The sequence below is a fragment of the Lytechinus pictus genome, chromosome 2 (genome assembly GCF_037042905.1).
Source record: "Lytechinus pictus isolate F3 Inbred chromosome 2, Lp3.0, whole genome shotgun sequence".
Lineage (NCBI taxonomy): Eukaryota > Metazoa > Echinodermata > Echinoidea > Temnopleuroida > Toxopneustidae > Lytechinus > Lytechinus pictus.
Window position 1 is genome coordinate 64,158,371 of NC_087246.1, and position 21,876 is coordinate 64,180,246.

At 36.0% G+C, this 21,876-nt stretch overlaps 1 protein-coding gene across 1 annotated transcript in view; it reads right to left on the bottom strand.

The window, feature by feature from the left end:
* Positions 1 to 4,745: 4,745 nt before the first annotated feature.
* Positions 4,746 to 21,876, bottom strand: part of LOC129268872 (uncharacterized) — a 57,441-nt gene continuing 40,310 nt past the window's right edge. Inside the window, exons 31-46 of the mRNA XM_064095383.1 lie at positions 20,897 to 21,034; positions 20,108 to 20,251; positions 19,292 to 19,378; positions 18,057 to 18,115; positions 17,488 to 17,619; positions 16,973 to 17,033; positions 16,410 to 16,474; positions 15,601 to 15,729; positions 15,091 to 15,213; positions 13,676 to 13,751; positions 12,481 to 12,578; positions 11,452 to 11,718; positions 10,795 to 10,908; positions 9,638 to 9,800; positions 8,870 to 8,945; positions 4,746 to 8,066 (exon numbers count right to left, since the gene is read on the bottom strand). Coding sequence (XP_063951453.1) covers positions 7,879 to 8,066; positions 8,870 to 8,945; positions 9,638 to 9,800; positions 10,795 to 10,908; positions 11,452 to 11,718; positions 12,481 to 12,578; positions 13,676 to 13,751; positions 15,091 to 15,213; positions 15,601 to 15,729; positions 16,410 to 16,474; positions 16,973 to 17,033; positions 17,488 to 17,619; positions 18,057 to 18,115; positions 19,292 to 19,378; positions 20,108 to 20,251; positions 20,897 to 21,034 — 1,920 coding nt within the window. The 3' untranslated portion in view covers positions 4,746 to 7,878. The remainder of the gene's footprint in view (positions 8,067 to 8,869; positions 8,946 to 9,637; positions 9,801 to 10,794; positions 10,909 to 11,451; positions 11,719 to 12,480; positions 12,579 to 13,675; positions 13,752 to 15,090; positions 15,214 to 15,600; positions 15,730 to 16,409; positions 16,475 to 16,972; positions 17,034 to 17,487; positions 17,620 to 18,056; positions 18,116 to 19,291; positions 19,379 to 20,107; positions 20,252 to 20,896; positions 21,035 to 21,876) is intronic.

Here is a 21,876-nt window from a genome sequence, read left to right on the forward strand (position 1 = left end):
TAGGGGGTAGTGGTAGCGAGAGGTGCACTGCGCGAGGTACCGTACACAGCGGAAATGCTCAGCTAGGCAGGGAGGAGCTAGGCTCCAGTGCTAGTGCAGTGCCTAAGCTATGCAAGCGAGCTTGAATGGAGTGATCGGCTTGGCTTGGAGCACGTAACAGGTGCATGGAGTCAGTGTTTCCACAGCTCCAAAATAAATTTCCCGAAACTGAATCACAAATTTCCTGAAATTCATAGATATTTCCTGGAATTTTTAAGTTTGATTTTAAACAAAAAGTGGGCAATAATACAGCGAGCGTAAATTTGGTCCAGGTTGCCAAAATCAGGGAATTTAGCATTTTTTTGTTCACACCCTCTTTAAAAATAGGATTAGGAACAACAAAATGTGAGCGTGGGAGCGCGAGCGGAAAATTTTGAGCTATGCATAGACCCTATGTATGGTAACAAATTATGTAAATATAACATGAATATTAATAGGTGCTACCGGTACGTTTAATTGTTTTTTATTGTAATTTTCGGATTTCCCGAAATATCCTGGAATTTTTTCATTTCCCGAACCTTTCCTGGAAAAAGTAATAATTTCCTGAAATTTCCCAAATTTCGGGAAGAGTGGAAACACCGCATGGAGTACCTATGCAGGGGGGGGGGGGTGCGGGGGCATCGGACACCCTGAAATTTTCACGACCGAGTACAAAAAAGAATGAAGGAGAAAATGAAAGAAAAGGATGGGGGGGGGGACTGGTACAAGTCAATTATTGGTACCAGCAACCTCTCTTGCAAACATACTTTTAAAAAATACATAAAATGCAATTTAACTGACAGTGACTTTCTCTAGATTTACTAAACCCTATTCAGAAAACCAAGAACATGTACACACTGTACTACCCACACAATATTCCCCCTACCTTATCCTCAGGCCTCTCTGATTTGTTTCCTTCCCATCCCTCTTTCATTTAGGCCCATTGGCCTGTATTCGGAAGTCAGGTTGAAATTATGGATAGCCAAAATGTCAATTTTTTAAAACATATGTTTCTTATGGTGACCATTCTCCTTCCGAATTCTTTACTGGTGAAGACAACTACCTTATTAATCCTTCTCAGACAGTTAAGAACAAGTCAAATTGGCTGATAAGTTGAACCTCTACTTTTAGAGATTTATGTCACAATTGGCTATCCATAGTTAAATCGCAACTTCAGAAAAGAATTAAAGCGGACTTCAGAATACAGGCCATTGCCTTTCCATTTCTTTTCCTTGTCTCACTCTCTCTCACCTTCCCTCATCCCCCACCCCCTCTATCTCCCTTTATCTCCTTTAATTGTCTGGTACCATGAAATTGCCAATCATTAAATACCACAATCCCTCATAATGCTAATGTATAGTCACTCAACATCAATGGGATTATCATTGACATTTCAAATAGTGTACTTCTATGTTTACTGCTACTATGAAAATTCCCAATACAACAAACATACAAGTACCAAAGAGAACTGTATGTAAACATAAAAAACTTTAATTTCTGTATTGTCATGTAAAACTGTACAACTGTACAACAAGCTGCAAAAAGAAACTTAGATCGCAAATGGCAAAGTGATTAACCTCATAAAAAAGAAGATAGGTGCTCTACTGGCAACATAATCATGGGCACCCAATCATCACACACAAGTACTCATGGAAACAGTTCACATAGTATAAAATATATCTTAGGCTTGTATCTTCTAACCATTTGGTCTAACTGATTATTTAACCCATATACCATTTTGGCAAAAAGAAACTGCTGAAAACTGCTTATCTAATAAAAGAGAGCCAATGGAGTAAATTAGAAAGTCAAAAAGGGGCCTAAGCTTTCGATCCTAGCAGAATCTTTGTCGGAGGCAAAATGACCAGTAATTGCAGCAAACAATTATTTCTTAAGAAAGTCTTTTAAATCAAGGTTGTCAAAATATTATCATACATCTAGATCTGGTACATTAATGTAAGCTTATCTTTGTAAAATCATGAAATCTTAGCTCAAAATTGATCATTCTGATGATCAGATCACTAACACAGAAAAGCATATGTGGGACAGTGTATTAATACTGCTTCGAAAATTACCTGACATTTGATGGAATTCCATGCTTATTTTGCTCATTTCTCAGCAATTACACATTTTCTTCCAGAGCTATTTGGCACATATTTTTTCATATACAAACACTTTGAGGGTAACTTCATTGGATTCTGTTCAGACTCATTTTGAGATCGTTACCACAACTGTTATTTATCTTTAATCAGGGAAAAATCTTAAGGAAGAAATTCCTTCCTCCTTTCCTCGGTTTTTGTCAAATTTCCTTCTGGTTTTGTATCCAATTTTGATGGAAATTTCAGCAATAGACTGGTCTGATTTTAATTTTTTCACCCAATTCTGTTTTGGGGTGGACTTCCCCTTTGAGCAAGCCAGATGCTGTGAAATAATAAAAATAATCTGAAAACCAAGTACAATTGCAAAACAAATAAGCATGTGTAGGCACAGATACTAATAACAGCTTGAAAAAGAGCTATTGATGAAATGCCAGCCTTTTTTAAAACTTAATTACTGAGCAATCTTCTGATTTACTAACAGGATCATAACGTTGATTCATACATACAAACACTTGGGTGGCAATTTTCATTCGATCCTACAGATAAATGAAAATAGTTGCAGAAAGCACTATTATCATGAGAAATTAAATCTTTAAAATCAAGGTTGATTGTCAGAATATTATCATACAACTAGATCTGGTACAGTTACACACACTGAAATCAAAGCTGAAAAACAATCACTCTGTAGATCGCTAACACGGATAAGAACACGTGAGTAGTGTATTATTATTGCTTGGAAAAAGACCTGACAACTTGCCCCGATATCATGTGTATTTCACTAATTAATTTCTCAGCCACTACACAATTTCTTACAGAATACTTTGGCACATATATTTCAATCATACATACAGATACTTGGGTGGTCATTTATTGGATCCTATACAAACTCATTTGAAACATCACCACAATTGGCATTTATCTTTGAAGCAACTATACCACATTCATTAGAAAAGCTTAATCTACTCGTGTAATTCCTAAATCCTTACCCATGATTCAACATTTTGATTATGTATTCTTGTAACATATACCCATATCATTATTTTTACACTACCCTTGACAATATTAAAAAAAAAAAGAGAAATCAAATACAGATCATTATGTTTTCAAGAGTCCCCTTTTCTCCAATAAAAATTAATTAACAATTACATTTCTTAAACAAGCAAGTGGAACGCCTTAAGTACCCTTAAGTCCATGTTTCATGAACTAGGTCTATATACTTTCTAAGTTGTGATGACATTTAAAAAACTTAATCTTGGTTAAGATTTCAATGCTGACACCTCTGCTGCCATCGGATAAACAGCGCCTTTGTAGGCGAGACAAAAAATCAGTTAATTTTTTTTGTTTGACGCGGCTGGGGTTTGAAATCCTGACCTCGCAGTTGTGAAATGGATGCTTTACCAACTGAGCCAACACATCGGTGGATCTGTTGTATCTTGTTTTCTCTCTAACAGTATGAAGGAGAAGAATAATTTTTTTCTTATAAGCTAATTTTTTTAACTATTACTTTTTGAAGACTGTTATGTATAAGAATTGTAAGAGAAATTACATGCACATTAATTTATCTAGTTTTTTTTCTCTAAGGAAGTTCATTGTATAGTAGGAATATTCCAGAATGTCTGGTATTTCTGTAACTTACAATAGAAGGCCAGCCAGGGAAAAGGACAATATGAATAGCTATGTTGTTAACATTGTTAATTTCTCTGAGGTCATTCAAGAGTCTTCTAGAATTAGGATTGCTCTAGAAAGGAGAATATTTTTTTTAAAGACAATACTAGAAGCTTCCAGAACAAACAGTTCATTTATGGTGTGCAAATAATTTCCACAGAAGTTAATGCTGTATTTCACATAAAAGTGAACAATGCTTTTACATGAAGAGGGGCATGACACTCTGAGTTCTGATCTGATTTGATGATGTCCTTGAAGAAACTGCCAGCTTATATATATAAATTTCCAGAGTGTCATGCCCCTCTTCATGTAAAAGCATTGTTCACTTTTATGTGAAATACAGCATTAACTTCTGTGGAAATTATTTGCACACCATAAATGAACTGTTTGCAGTAATTTTGAGAGTGGAATTCTCAGTTTTCATCAAGATCATCCTGTTCTAAAGAACATTTTAACCCATGGATTGCTGAAATCAACTGTTAATCATCAACTTCATCTTCAGGGATATTTCAACTCACTTCAGTGACCGTAATCATCCATCGCGTTTCAAAAATCAATTTCATCATCACCAGCATTGTGGACGTTAATCTAAGGAATCGTTGCCAACCAATGTGGACATTATACGGATATAATACAGGACATAATTCAGAAATACTCAGTGTGTTGGCTCAGTTGGTAGAGTGTCCGTCTCACAACCGGGAGGTCAGGGGTTCAAACCCCGGCCGCGTCAGACCAAAAGACGTTAAAAGATGGGAGTTGCTGCTACCCTGTTTGGCGTTCAACGATTAAAGGGATAGAGCCTCGTCGATCTGGCGCTGCACAGCGGCTGCCGGGCCCACGATCAATTGGGCAACGCAAATTTTCGGAGTATTTCATTTCATGTCTATTTCGAACAATAAATTATGGATGGATTTTTTTCATTTTCAACTGACTCTTCAAGATATGTAAGATAATTTTTTTTTGTTTAGTGTATGATCTGTTTACCTGTAAATGAAAAAAACAAAAAAAACAATCCAAATAGATTCTGTCAGTTATTTGTTCAATTATTTGTTGCATATCATAACAAGACCAATTACTATTTTGGCTATTTACAGAGAACCTTTCCTGACAACTTTTTGTTGGTTTGGGGTAGCTGGTCTCATATATCTGTAAAGCGTTTATAGACATCGTTCCAATGTATAATAGGTTATATAAAATCAAAATATCATAATCATTATTAGATGATTTGTCTCTGTTTTGTGCATTTCATGTGTGTTGTGCAGGCAAGACAAAATTCTTTGAGTATATTGTAGGGGTACTGATGACATACATATAAAAGTGCATAGAGACATAGTCCCAATGTAATAGCTATATAAAAGGAAGTTATTATTTTGATTATATTTTGAAACAATATATGTTTCACAAAAAGAATCATCTAATATTGTAATTTTTTAATACTAGAAATATTTTTACGCAAAGCTCCCTCTCATTTCTTGAGAAAATGGCATTTCTTCACATTCTTGAATTCTGAAAATGACAAACTGTTCAAATTCAATGAATGCATCTTTCAATTTCACAAGTGTTTACTTTTGCTATGTAAGTTGAAATTCAATTGCAATTTATGAATTTAAATCTGGTGATTTCTTCATCACAGAAATAATTCTTATCACAATAAAGGGGTTCATAATTCATCCATATAACTATGAGTAAAATCAGATATCTTGAGATTAATATAACAGTCTGGACTACCTACATAAATTGGGGGGTGTTTTACAAACATTTAAGTTTGACTGTGAGTCGCACATAAATGCCTTGTTGCATGCGGTATAAAAGGCATGACAGTATTGGTCAGATCATGCCAAGAGAACGTGTACTACTGCGTATTGATCAATAAGATAGTGCGTTGCATATCATGTACGTGTCAGCTTTCAAGTGCGACTCTTAAGTCATACTTAAATCATTTGTGAATTCCCCCCAAGCATTCCTATTTCACCTAAGTAACCAAAATGAGTGCAAATTACCCCATAAGAAAATATTGCATTTTATCACACATTTCGGATAGTGTGTTGAATGCATGATTACATACTGTACATCTAGTATAGCCAGGATTTAATGTTTCATCAATTTTTTAACCAGATGGAGATACCTCAAGTACCTGCAGTGGCTCTATTTATTTCTTTTTTTGCCCTAAGATTACAAAACTTGATAAGAAGGAATATAGAGAGCAAAAATTGAAAAGAGATGATTATTTCAACCCAATTAATAACTTTTAAAACCACAGATTTTCAAAATTTGTAGTATGTTGTTATTCCAGAGGTTATATACTATTTAAATCTGAGAAAATCATTGGTTGAAATATTTGGGGGTTGAAGGTTTTTTTTTCTCATTGATTGAGCCCGACTGGTAAGAGATTGAAATTTATTGGGAAATAACAATATCTTTCAATTTCATTTTGGTAATGTTTAACAAAGCAATACTTCATAGAGCAAATTTATTATGTTCATAGTTCATCCATAAATCTATGGGAAAAGTAGAAGAAATGTTCTATTTTCAAATTATTCTGTTAATAGGATTAAACTCTATAGAAAGAAGCAAGAAAAATATGCATCAGACGGAATAGAGTTATTGCATTTTTTTTCCCAGTGTATTTTTTTTTGACAAATGGAAGTCGTTAGCTCTCTCCAATAGGCAACACCCGAGATGGATTCTTGACTGCACACAGTCAAAATTTATGCCTCCGCTATTGCCAGATCTGAACTATATATTGCATATTTTTTCTGATTTATGCAATCATCAAAGTAGTCTAATCACACAGATTAAATTATAAAATAAAAAAAGCCATTCCCCAAAACTCAAGACCATTGTCATTCCTACATGTATATGCTTCCATTCATAAAACAAGTTTGAAGTTATTCCTTCAAATAGTCCTTGAATTATCATGGAAATGATATATTTTAGGATGTATGACCTCTGTGACATTTGACCTATGTTCCCCGAAACTAATCTAATCATTGTCATTCCAATACACATACATCTTCCAATTTTGAAGTAGATACTTCAAATGGTTAATGAGCTATCACAAGTACAAGGCATTTCGAGGTATATAATGATCTTGGTGACCAGGAACCTTCGACTTTGTGACCTGCAAAACTTATCTAATCACCATCACATTAATATGCAAACATGAGCCAAGTTTGAAGTTCTTGAGTTATAAAAAACAGTACATTGTAAGGTATGTATAATGACCTCTGGCCTTGCACCTTTGACCTCCATTGCCTAAAAACTAATAGGGCCATTGCAATTCCCACAGGCATACATGATCCATACAATAATAATAATATATAGCAGTTATGAGGCACTGAGTTCCAAATGAAACTGATCAAACTTTTACAAGGGCACTGCACAAATTCCACTCAATCAAAATGAAGAATATTTTTACACAGGCTAGCTTCAATAATCATTGCTAAGCACTTCAATAATTAAGAGATTGTTTCAATCACAGAGAGGCTATAGCCCCTCACCTTAATTGGTTTGAGAATCCAAAGTCACAAATGGCAAAAGAAAGACCAATGAAAATGAGATGTGATTAAACAAACTTCCAAGTTATTACACAACTTTGATCAGTTTCTTTTGGAACTAGGTTTGTTGCCTATTCAAAAGCATACTATATATTACCCCGGCTATAACTCCAGCTGTTTAGGGTGCTCGGAGCACTAAAGGAATTAATCCTGCTGGGTTTCCATTCACCTCACCTGGGTTGAGTGCAGCACAATGTGGGTAAATTTCTTGCTGAAGGAAAACACACCTTGCCTTGTCCGGAGACTAATCGACTGGGCAACAATGCTCCAATAGGCTGTATACTGCATCTTGGTTGGTTGATAGCAAAGCAGTTTAACACCCATAATGCACTTGTTTGTAATCTGCTTTTGTATTCAAGCTAGAGATCCACTGGTCTCTGAGTGCAGATGCAATGCACAGCTTATGTATTTGTGTTATTTTTTGATGGAATTGTGGTCATAAATGGGTGTGAGCTTGTGATGGTTAAGACTTTATTTTCATGCACTGTGACATGTTATTGTGAGTAACCCATTCCTTGTTGCCACACTAGACAAGCACTACCTCAGCTACTCTGACCAATGTCTGTATCACTCCGTGATGACGGTGTCGGTGCGTCCTCAAAAGCTTTGTCAAACTCGTCTCCCGAGAAGTCCGACAGATCTTCATCCTCCTCCTTTTCTGACCCGCTATGATACTCAATTGATTCTTCCTCCCCTGGCTCCAGTAGTTTGTATGACGTCTTCTTGGAAGCTATAAAAAAAAATTAAAAATGCATTTGAGACTCTTATGGAGCCGCTTGGAGAGCATTTTGACACTATTGTCTCAAGATGATACACAGAACAGTGATTTGAATAGCGTCTACTCAATCATCACTGTCCTGGTTGGGGGGGGGGGGGGAGGGGACACTCACGTATTATAGCAGTGTGGCCCATAAGTCCCCCATTTCACGTTTTGCCAGCCATTCCCAATTACAATTTTTTTTCACCCTTTGTCATTTACTAACATTTTCCTCCATCCCTAAAGTATGCAGTTGAAATCTCTCATTCTCTGGTTTTATCCCTCATTTTGTAAACCCCAAAACTTAAAGATTCGGTTCCAAGGGTTCTTTCCCAATGCAAGCACCTTCCTTACTTCACTCCAATCTGAACAATAACGCACAAGACTTATTCCCCTCGTTTGTACCAACCTAGGTGCAGGCGGCAGTGCTACTCCATTGACATGGTTAGTCAGTTCCTAAGACTCTCAATATCATTTCATTTCATGAGACAGGCCCCAAGCCCCTCATTTCAGGCATCTGTTCTCAAGACCATTTCATGTTAATACCAGTTCCAAAGCAACCCCATTTGCAGAGGCCATTCAGTTTTTAAGCCCCATATTCTATAAGCAACTTCAGTTCATCAGGGTACAATTTCAGATTTTGGGGCCACACATCCCTACCCTTTCCAAATTGGAGTGCCCCTCAAAGTGTTATATTTCTTTGGTTATTATCTGCTTCAAGTTGATTTGTAGTTGGTGTGGGCTTGGCTTTCCAATGAGTTCATTGATACACTTACTATGAGGTATTCTATTTGAGTTCTCAGCGTCCTCATCATCCTGCCATCTCTCAAAGTCTACACTAATGTATGGTATCTGGGAGAAAAAATAGAACATCAAACATTTTCAGTTTCATGAGCACAAAATGTTGTAAGTAGATAATGAAGTATGGATTGATACATGTAGTCCTATTAATTTCTTGAATTGTTGTTTCATCTCAACCTTTTTTGTTCTTACACATTGCTTTATTTCTTTTCTAGATAAAAATGATCCTGCTTTTAAAGATGTACTTTGAAGTGCATAGCATTTAGAAAAATAAAAATCATCAATATGTTGTAATGATCACATCATCATCATCACCATCATCATCATCACCATCATTATCATCATCATCACCATTATCATCATCATCATCATCATCACCATCATCCATATCAACTGCATGATGCAAAAAATCTTTTATTTATTCAATAATCTAAGATACCATGTCTGTTAGCAGGAATCCTGCTATATAGGCCCTATGCATCTTTTCATAGTGGCTTTCCTGCATTCCTCATTGTTTTATCTATGATAAAGTGTAAGTCAATAAGGAAATTTCGCTTGCGGGATTCTTGAGTGAAAAATGTGCCTCTGACTTTTGACGTTAATGCAGCTAGCAATCCCAACTTTTGATTACTTTAAACTGAACGTGTTTAATTTCTAAAATAATATCCGCTGTAACTCTGTGACATATCATTGAATATTTTTTTATATCACCCTTTGCTCATATACTTTACCCTATGACTAACCTTTGTTTTTGTTTGTGTGAGTCTAGTCCATTTGATACCGATGCTTTCTTTGTAAAGTGTGATAAGGAATTCTCTTCCAGCTGATACCATGGTGTAGTTAGTACTGTCTACTCTGCTAAATAGATCAAACTCAAACTCATACTCTGTATGTTCTACAATTGCACTGAATAAGTCAGAAAATTAGAAGGAAAAAAAAAGAAGAAAAAAAAGAAATTACTAAGTAACAATCGAAATGTTCACGGGATCGACTGTCTGAATCACATTGAAAAACAGTAGATAATTTTTTTTTGTCACTCAGCATGCAATTGGCAGATAAATCTGAATGGGTTGCAGTCTCCTTCTAAAAGATTACTAGCTGAGAACAAGCACAGGAGCTGCCATCACCCTTCATTGATAACCATCCTGCTTTCCATAGTCTTGTCTGCAGGTTTCATAACACACTACCATTAATTATACCCTTGAAGGGATACTCTGGGCTGAAAATATTCATATTGTATATATAGTGTTTGTCTCCCTTCTTATGAAAGAAGTTGCTGCAATAAATATCTAATGCATGAATCAGTTATCTAATTTTTATTTTATTCTTGGAGGTAAAAAAATGAATAAACCTAATTTCATACAATAACATACAAAAGAGCAAGTGGGGATATGACATCATCAGTTTGCTAATTTAATATTCATGAAGACATGCCTAGAACTGTTTCACCGGAATAATGCAAATTCTTAAGATACGATAACTTTGTTATTCCTTGTCCGATTTTGATCAAATGTTCAGTGTTTTGTTTGTCTGATTTTTCTTTATCTGTTCAAATCATACTATTTTCAGCCTGGAGCATCCCTTTTATAAACATTTTGAATTTTCATCTAATCCCCATCAACTCATCCTAATATATTTTTCTTAAAATATATTCTTGATTTCGAGAGGTACTGTGGCTCATTGGATAAATCCACCACAGATTTTGAACCACAAGGTCTAGGATTCAAATCCCATCACGGCACTTACTTCCGCTGGCAAGGTATTTATCTACATTTGCTACTCCAGACCCAGGTGTAAGTGAATGGGTACCTAGTAGACAAATATTCCTTCAATGCAACATTGTATTAAGTGGTATACAAATTTTGCACATTATTATTATTATCACATTTATTTAATTTACCTGAATGAAATACTGCTTGTTGTGACACTGACATTAGGATGTTTGATGTCTTGAACTTGGATGCTGAGAAGAACCGAGTTTGCATGCTGAGACCATAATATCTTTGGGTGACATCTAACAAAAGACAAAACAAACAAATATACTGACATATCAACAGTGTAAATCAAGTTATGTTCATATAATCATATTCAATATAGGAATGATGCAAACAGAGTGTATATATCCTGCATGGTTGAAGAAAAGCCAGCGAACAATTCTTAAAAATCAGTGACATAAAATACTGGTATCGAAGTTCTTAAAACATTTAGACATATAAAGCAGATTCGCAGGGTTTTACCCATGACCTACATTCAATGAATAAAAAGAAACTTTCAGGTAACTATACTCTTGCATGTGGACATTATAAAGTCATACACCTAGTACAGCAATATCACATCCTGGCAATATTTCCAATGTCATGTCAAAGCATGCAATGTCTGCTAACAACACACATCTCCCATTCTTTCCATTGGCAGTATATTAACCTGGGTGAATTCACATACAGCTTGTAATCAATAACACATGAAAAACATTAATGGCAAGTACCATTCATTCGATCATAACATTGTAATATTGTTATCATCAGAGTTTTGTGAAATAGGAATGTAAACAACTTACTTTACAATCTCCACTTCATCTTCTTCTAGAGAAGGCATGTCATCAAAGTCATCCTCCTCCTCACCCCCATCATTGAATGGAAGAGTCTTATTACTGCCATTTGATTGGGGCATTGGATGGGTTTTAGGGACACTCAATTCTGACTGGGGGAGAGATGCCTTGATGTGTGTATAAGATGCTTCATTAATTTCATACTGGTCAATCATGTCAATTAGAGGGAAACATTCATCTTTGGTTTGTGTTGAGAGATTCTGAGACATGAGGCATCTACAAATAAAAAATAAATACATTTAGAACAGAAAAATATAAATTTAAAACTTGGAGAAAGTCAGTAATTGTTGATATCACTTCAAAGACAGAATCAACATTTATCTATCTATCTGTTAAACTGCTACAAAGCAGTGGAAAAAGTTACCAGCATACATCCACAATGCAAACTCCTTTTATCAACCGAGTACATGAATACAAACACGACCCCAGGGGTGGGGGGGTTTGGGGGGTACTCACAAAATTAGGCATACAGGGATGTACCGCTCGAATGGGTCGCTTTTTTGGAAGAGATACTTAAACATGGGGTATGGTTTTATGCTGGAAAATCCCTAAACATGGCCCTAATTTTTAGATACTGGCCTTAAACATGGGTCCATGGTCCCAATCCCTTAAGCATGGGTCCATATTCTCCTCCAGTTTTGGGTGATAACCTTGTCAAATTTTAATAAATCCCTAATAATGGGTACCTTTTTAGCCAAAATGACCCATAAATATGGGTATGGGTTTTGAACCTTCAGCCGCGCACCCCTGTCCAAACCAAATAAATATAATCTGCAGTGCAGTCCATTTATACATTTCATTAATTAATTTGCCCATCCTAAAATAAGAGAAATTTAACAAAGTGATATTGATTAGAGGAAAAAAAAAAAACCATGACCCTTCCTTAACACACCACACTGTTGTGCGATATTGCCAATTTAAAGATCAAATAATAAGGATTCAAATAACTCACTGTCCTAAATGTTATTTAATACTTACCCTTCCAGGCATGGAATCATATCTTCTTTAAACATCATCCCTACAGCTTCAACATCTTCTGCCAGAGTCCTCAACAGCAAGGCAGTCTGCTGTACAACCTAAACAAAGACATACAAGCAAAAAGTCAAAAGGTCAATTCTATGATATAAATACATTTAACCCCCTATATGTTTGACTTTTCGAAGTGATTTGTCTCTGTCTTATAGTTCATATGAAACATTGAAATGACTCGACAGATTGTTATAGCTCAAGCAGTTTATAAAGTGAAATAAGAATGGAACAAGAGTGTCGCTAGGGCAAGCACATAATACGCCCACCTGTAACGCGGAAAACTGAGTTATTGGCCCGAGGGGGGGGGGGGGGCAGTCAAATGTATTGCTGTACACACGCATGGCCAAATTATTTCCAAACACCCCCTAAACGAGTTTTTCTCTGTGTGCAAAATAACCCCCATAACAAGTTTTTCGCGGGCTTTATTTACACATTTTGGCCCCTAAACAAGTTGTCGCCAGAATATGACCCCGGAAAAAAAGCTCTGGGGAAAAGAAAACATACCCTAAACACATTTGGCTAGTCTTAAAAATAAGCTTTGGAAAAAAAAAACACCCTAAATAGGTTTGACCCTGCTATTGGCCATTGACAAGTCTTTCAAAACTACCCCTTGTTTTTGAAAATCAGTGTTTTTGATACCCCTAATGAGTGCACGCGCGGCCCGCGTCCCAAACTGAAAAACACCCCTTTAAACACGTCTTTTTGGTCATGCGTGTGTACAGCAATATATTTGACTGGCCCCCCCGGGTTATTGGTCAAGCAAGATAAGTGGAAGGTGGTGACTTTACCTTTGACCTCAGAATCAATAGGCTTCCATGCTTGTATCATACACACAAAATTATGAGCCTAGATTAAGTTTAACTAAAGTTATCGCGTTTACAAGGACTTCAGAAGGGTAAGATGAAAGCAGGTCACTGTGACCTTGACTTTTGACCTCAAAATCAATAGGCTTCCTGGGATCCATGCTATTATCATACACACCAAATTATAGGAGCCTAGGTTAAGTTAAACTGAAGTTATCATGTTGACAAAGAAAAGTTAACGGACAGACAGACAGATGGATGGACACCGATACCATAATACGTCCCGTAAAAAATAAAATGGATGGCCCAAAATTATCCTTCACCTACTAGGATAAATTTACCTTGTCGTCTCGAACTGTCCACAGGATGTTACAAGCAGCTTGTAAACCATCATAGTGATAAAGCATATCCCGATTCCTAGAAAGATACCATGAATAGACTTTAGTAAAACGTTCCAACACTCAAGCAATAATAAGCACAAGGCTCATTTTCTACTCCATGTTTTGCTGGTAGCAGAGAAGTTTTTGAGACCAGGTGGGTGTTTCATAAAGCTGTTCGTAAGTTAAGAGCGAATTTAAGAACGACTGGTGATCCCTTCTTGCGGTAAGTGGTATATTGAATCGGCGATGGTTTAGCGTGTAAGAAAGGATCACCAGTCGTTCTTAAAGTCGCTCTTAACTTACGAACAGCTTTATGAAACGGCCCCCAGGGGTGTTATCCATGTTTCAGGTGTGGGGGGGGGGGGCAAGAAAAAGTGCAAAATATATCTTAAATACAGAGTATTGTGCCAAAAAGTTTAACAGCTTCATAGTACATTCCAATCCTTTAAAAAAATATTAGAGGTGTTGTGGCTCAGTGGAGAAGTCTCCAGACTTCGCCCCACAAGGTCCAGGGTTCAAATCCAACCGCAACACTTGCGTCCTTTGGCAAGGCGTTTATCTACATTTGCCACTCTTCACCCAGGTGTAGGAAATGGGTACCCGTAGGAAGGAATTCCTTGAATGCTCAAGCCGCCAATCAGGGTAGCTGTGCTGAAGCTGGGGTAATACTTGTAGTATGCAGTGCTTAGAAACATTTGGATTAAGCGATATATAAATGTTGCATATTATTATTATTATTTACACTGCATATTTCAAGTTGTTGAAATTATTGGGGTGAGGGCAATTACCCCCCCCCCCCACCTGGCACCCTAGGATTGAGGCCTCTGTCAGAGACGTCTCCTGAAAATTACAGAGTTTCTGAGAAGTTGCAAGAAATTTAAACATGTTCGAGTTTCAAAGGCTGTTTAAAGTCTCTTTGAGACATCTTCATAAGTTGCAGATGTTAATTAGTTTTTCAGGGATTGCTGTTACTGAGGACACAATATTAGAGACATAGCAGAGAGATGTCTCCTTGACTTCCAAGCAATAGATCGACACCTGGCTTGGAGATTTCCATAAGTCCCCTGAAGTTACGCTCTTGTGAAAACACAAACCATTTTTTGTCACAGTGAGGACACAAATACATGTTTGCAACAATAATTGGCGACATCTCCTTTTTATAATATTTGCCTTTATATTTGTTTTGTGCAGCCCTCTGATGATTCTGTTGCATAATTGGTCGAAACAGAATAGATAAATCAGCTCATAATTTTATGGTATTTTTAAAACTATTATTTGGGTTTCTCATGTGAGCAACTCAAGTCAATAACTATTGATATCATCATATGTAATGTCACCATTGGTTTCATGAAACATGGAATGAAGCGAATACATACCTTTTGATTTTGGCCAGGTCTGCCAAAACAGCAAGTAAAAAAGGAAGTTTGTTGTTATCATCCGCTTTACTGATCATATTGCAGAGAGATGAAATCACTTCTGATGGTATGCTCTCTCGTACACTGTAGCATTAAAACATACAAACAAATTATAAATCATGATTATTCCTGAAGAGTCAAGACAAAGCATACCAAAGGATGAACTAATGTTTATCAGGTTTAAGAGCTGCATGGATCCATACCCTAAAAATACTTTTTTCTCTTGGTTGTTTCACATGAAAAGAAAATTAAAAAACAAATAAAAATCAAACAATCTAAAATGGTTTTCGAAATGTGAAGGAATTACATGTATGCATTGTTTTTTTGTTTTTTTTTGAAGGGGAGGGGGAGAGACAGGAAATTGGAAAACATAGAATTCAAGAAGAGCATACAGGATAAAAGTACCTAATATTAATTTCCTTCTTCATTTCCAATTCTTTGCCAAAGATTAAGAACAAAAAAAAATCTTACACATCATTGTAGAAGAGGATGTTCCTCAAAGTGTCACAGACATTCTTTATCACCAAACAGCTGTTGTTCAAGTCTAGCATCTGCTGTAAGATTGTGATTCCTCCAGCAGCTAAGAACAGGTCTCTGGTCCTGAAAAAAAAAGAGAAGAAAACAACAAATGGATGAACCTTTATTATCATTATTAGCACCGCCTCCTTTTCGTCTTCTTCCTCCTCCTCCCTTCTTCTCCTCCTACCCTCTTCTTATTATCAATATTTCCATGGTCATCTTCCTCCTCCTATTCCTCTTTTCTCTCAACTCCTCTTCTCATTGTTATTAGCATCTCCTTTCCACTTCTTTTCCCTTCCTCCATCACCTTTCTTATCCATCTACCCTTCTTATTGTTAACATTACCACTACAATCCTCCTCAACACCACCTGTTTTTGTTTTCATTATCTATAAAATTGTCATGGTGTGGCTGTTCTGACTCTTATCTTGTAATGAGAAGGTCATTTGTTCAAATCCCACTAGTGGCCTCGTGTCCTTTGGCAAGGCATCAATCCACAGTTTACCATTCTCCACCCAGGTGTTAAATGGGTACCCGGTACGATGCAAAATCCTATGTAGTATGCCTAGCAAGTAAGTCTTGGATCTCTTGTTGGAATGCTCCCCAGAGAGTGGAGAAAGCGCATACATTGTGTGCCAGCTGCACGGATCTGACAACAGAGGTAACAACATATCTGTAAAGCACTTTGGGATATCGTATTAAGCGCTATATAAAAGTTATATGTTATTTACTTTTATGATCTTTATAGTACACATTTCTTACCTTTTCTCTGTTGAGATTTCATTGATAAAGGAGGTGACATCTTCCTTTATTCCTGTATCCGATGCCTGGAAATAAACAAGAACAAAACAAACCAATGATAATGTTTGGGAATTACAAATGGGGCATCGTTGCAGTGCCTCATCCCTTTTGCTTACATTTTCCTTTTTCAAAACTGGAAAGGACAGTTACACATATTCTACAAGGGGGGGGGGGGGGGTATATGTGGTAACTTCATAAATAAGTTCAAGAATGAAAAACCTTAAGTGATTGAGTTGAATTGAGGGGAGACATCTATACTTTACCACTCTCCACCTTGGAGTTAAATGTTTAATATGCAAGAAGACCAACTGCATGCTAATAGTATTTTGATATTCATGAAAGGCTCCCCTTGGAGTAGAGAAAGTACATACATCACACAACTGCAACACAGCGTCTGATGACCAGGTAATAATATTTGTAGACTGATCCAAGAAATTGTCCCAATATATCAGGGATACACAAAAGCAAAATAATATCAATATTATAATTCTTTATAATCTTTTTTAAATAATGATCAAACTAACCTTCATAAGAGCATTATGGATGCTTTTTAATCCTCCTTGGCTTGCAATCTCTTGACATATTCTGATAAGAGAAAACATAATTTCTTTGATAAAAAATAAAGATTAATTTGACATTTTACAAATTTATCAAGGGTAAAAACAGCATGGAAACATGAACACCAACACCATACTTGAACACCAACGTTGGTACCATACAATAAACATCATGCTCCAAAATCATCACTACCACCCACACCAAAACTGATGTAATTACTAAACACTAACACAATACTTCAGCATTAACACTACCATCTAAACCAACACTTCACTTGAACACCAACATTAACACCATTCACTAACAAAAAAAAATAATCCAATTACATCCGCACTTCCTCTCACAACAAATTGTACTTTAAATCACTAACAACCAAACTAGTACAACAATAAATATATCAGTATCATGATAGATATAAAACCACAAACATGCATTGAATATTTTTTTTTCATTTCTTTCTTAAAATCTTAGAATACCATACCTGGGTGATGCAGTCGAGAGTCGAAGTAGACTCAAGACCAAGAGTTCTTTGGAATTTTCCTTTAGTTTTCCATTGCACAGAACCTGACATAGTGATTTGATACATCCTCCTTTTAGTAGAGTTTCCTTGTCACTAGAATTGAAAAGATAATTTAGCTCTAGTTGTGAATTTTAATAATGGAGAATAATTTTCTCAAAGTGATCATGAAAGGCTGTTATAATGCACCTAGGAATTGGTGTTTCCTGAAAAGCAATTGTACCACCAAAACAATAACAACATGATTCAATTCTTTTAAAGGTCATTTTGCAATACACAAAGATATGCATGTATAGGATTTAACATCAAAATTATCTGCCTGACAATTTCATCTGTAAATTGATACACTAGAAGAGCCTTTATAAGGTTTCCTATTCCCCAAACTAATGGGTGGTATTTCTAATATCCTTTATCTTTGTATTTCATTACTTTCTTTCACCTAAAATAAAAAAATAAATAAAATGAAAAGAAAAGAATTAATTCATAATGGGCAAGATCATTCAAATTAAAAGCATAAACATATTCAGTAGTACCTTTCACTTGATAGGAGCTCATCTATCTTGGCAACCAATCCAAGTTGACTTTGTAAGCTCTGTCAAGGAAATATCAAATTCATATGAAATTTTGAACTCCGATTTAGCTCCAGCCATGGCTCAAGTCTGTACTTTAATTATGGAAAGCCCAAGATATTAAACTTGTTTAAAATGCTCTATGTTTCTTTTATTTAGTGGGTTCTATTATTAACCCTAAACAAGCCGGAGGGGTTGAATCAACCCCCCCCCCTCAACATTTTCTGCGATCATTCCGCCGCGCGGAATTTCTTGACCGCGGCACTCGCAGAGTTTATACTTTTAAGTCTCGCGCATCTTTTGAGACAAAATTTACGACGCCTGGGTACGCGGTTCCGAAATTACGCAACATTTTGTAAGTGCATGTCAGACCAAAAATTGTTCCAAAACGTGATTTTGTGTACAAAGTCAATGCAAATTGAGTTTTCTCATCTTATTCATAAAGATATTATTTTTACTTTAAACAGCTGAAATCAATTGATTTTAGCATAATTATGCTTCAAAAAGGTTGTGCAGTAAATCTGGTGAAAAAACAAAGAAAAACAAAAGGTTGAAAAACAAAGAAATACATAAGAAATTCATAAAACAATAAAATACATAAGAAATTGATTTCTAAACCGAAGTTTTTTTTCAATTGCGATTGTTAAGAATGCTACAAAGAATATTTTTACCAAAAATTAGCATTCTAGGAGCTTTATTTAGTGAATTAGAGCAAAAAGTATGCTTGATGCATAAATTAGCATAATTAGTTCATATAAAATAAAATCTCATTATTTTGGAAAATTTTACCATACAGCCTTGTAGATTACATCGCACACTTCCAGCGTGCAAATTTTTGGGGCGCTCGTGCAATCGGCGGCCGAGATCTCAGGGGGGGGGTTGAATCAACCCCCCCCGGCCACAGAACAGCCAAAAAAGCCCGGCCTAGTTAGGGTTAAGATAAGAAGGAAACATTGAATAACATACATAGGAAAAGTATAGTGCGCATATATTTTGCGCAATATTTAACCTCCAAATCAATCTTAATGCTTGCCTAATAATGAATCTAAATTGCTAAAATAAATTATAATTTAATTGAACATCCGAGATCCTTGTTAAGGAAAGATATTATATTTTGATAAAGCGGATAAAGTGAAGACAGAGAGACCAGTGTGGTATTGAGATCCCTTCTTGATAAAATGTAAATATATTGGCCTTACCTTGACTTGGTAGAGTTGTGCACACAGTTTATTGAGTTGTTGAGTTATACTATCCCCTGATGGACATGATTCCATTGGAAACATCATCTAAAATTCAAACAGAATTGTAAAAGAACAACAAATATGACATTTGGCCTTAATAATTACATTTTCAAAATTATAGTCTGGATTGAATCATTTTTTATATTTCCTTCGAATCTCCAACATCAAATAATGATAGAGTGTAGACCTACCAACATGAACAAAAAAAAATGAAAATCTATATTTTATTGGGTTGTTTTTTACAAATCAGAAATAGAATTCCTCCAAAAATTTTTCTTGTCCATCTAATCATGGGCCTGGCAGCCACTGAGCAGCCCCAATTCGAAGGTGCTCTATCCCTTATTCCACTGAATGCCAAACGGGGTAGCAGCAACTCACATCTTTTAACGCCTTTTGGTCTGACGCGGCCAGGGCTTAAACTCCCGACCTCCCGGTTGTAAGGAAGATGCTCTACCAACTGAGCCAACACACTGGTTTTTACATTGATCCAGGGCTTCAATTAATCTGAAGCCATTGTAGGCTAGATGCCCTATTGACTGAACCTGATGCCCCTCTTAGTGGCCTTAGAGATTTGTTGTGCTCTTTTCTGGCTTTTTTTTTAATTTGTGCTGAAGATGTGCACTATAGAAAAGTGACCTTGCCATAAAAACATTGAAATTTACAGCTTGTTCAACCATACACTCTATATAATATGATTTGGGGAACAATTATAAAATAGACAAAGAGGTCTGCCTAACATATCACCTAAAAGAAAATTTAGACACATTATCTTACCTTCATGAATTGTTGTGTCGGTTGGGCTAATCCAGCATCGATTAGTCTCTTACTGACTAAGATCTTCTCTCCTCCCATCTCATTGTACATGTTTACTGTGTACTGATAACCACCAGTACTATCACATAATCCACTGGTCTGAACCTACAGAAAATAATGAATTGACCTTGAAAACTACTTAATCTTCTGAAGAAAAGGGGACAGTAAAGAATATAGTATTAAGAGAGCCTTTTCTATAATTATTTTGATACATTAAATAGTATCTGGTGTGAACACAAGGATTGTCTCACAGAATATAGTATAATGGATGTAAGGTAAGAAAATATCATTGCTGCTAATTTGAGGATTAAAAGTGATCAATTAAGACCATCAAAAATTATCTCCCGTCTGAGAGTTGACACAACTCCAATGTATAGATCATCTTAAAACTTCAACTGAAGTCTCAAATGCTATCTTCATTTGGAGTATACATCATCAGTGGAGTCAACATCATTGTCGTCGTCATCATCATAATCACCATCACCATTATCATCATCATGCCAATCACCACCATTACCATAAAAAAAATCACGATCATCATCACCATCATCATCACCATCTTCATCACCATCATCATCACCATCATCATCATCATCATCATCATCATCATCATCATCATCATCATCATCATCATCATCATCATCATCATCATCATCATCATCATCATCATCATCATCATCATCATCATCATCATCATCATCATCATCATCATCATCATCATCATCATCATCATCTGCATCATCATCTTACCTCAACAGTTACAGCTACCTTGGTGGTTTCTCCCACACACATATTCCACATCTCATCAGTAGTCTTATCATCCCAGGCCTGTTGGTTGGCTGGCGGCTGAATGGCTTCTAAACTACACTGAATTGCTTGAGGGCCAAGCTAGAAGAAAAAAAACAAAACAAGGGGATATAAAACCATGTCAAATGACACCAAACAGGCATTACAAACATTGATTGCACACCAGTTGGTAATTCACCTTAAGTGTGTCTTGTGTGTGTATGTGGAAGTTCATTTATATGGGTGAGTTTGTTCCAACCTTAAAGATAAATACCAGTTGTGGTAACGATCTCAAAGTGAGTTCGAAAAGAATCCAATGAAATTACCACCCAAATGTTTGTATGTATAAATAAATATGTGCCAAATGGTCTGAAAAATGTGTAATTGCTGAGTAATGAGCAAAATAAGCATGGAATTCCATAAAATGTAGGGTATTTTTCCGAACAATATTATTACATTGTCCAACATATGCCTATCTGTGTTAGTGATCGTCAGAATTATCGGTTTTCAGCCAAGATTTCATGATTTCACAAAGATAAGTTTATTTAAATGAACCAGAACTAGATCTATAATAATATGGTGGCATTTAAACTTGATTTTAAAGACTTTGTCATTAAATGATTGTTTGATGCAACTATTTTATTTTACCTTTAACTTAAGTATTATACTCATTTATTCTCAGCAAATGCCATTTAGTTTAATGCTGACATGGTCTAATTACTACTTTGTTTTCTTATCATTTTTTTGCAATTTATCAGATAACAATTTGGGTTATAAACAGTTCAAATAATCACAGAGACTAAGTGATGTTAGATCTGGGCCCCATCTTACAAAGAAATTGCAATTGATCTGATCAACCACAACTGAGGACAGCCAGGAATGGCAACATCTAAATATTCAAAATGTTCTCTAGCTATGATGCATACTCATACATTCGTCGTCGT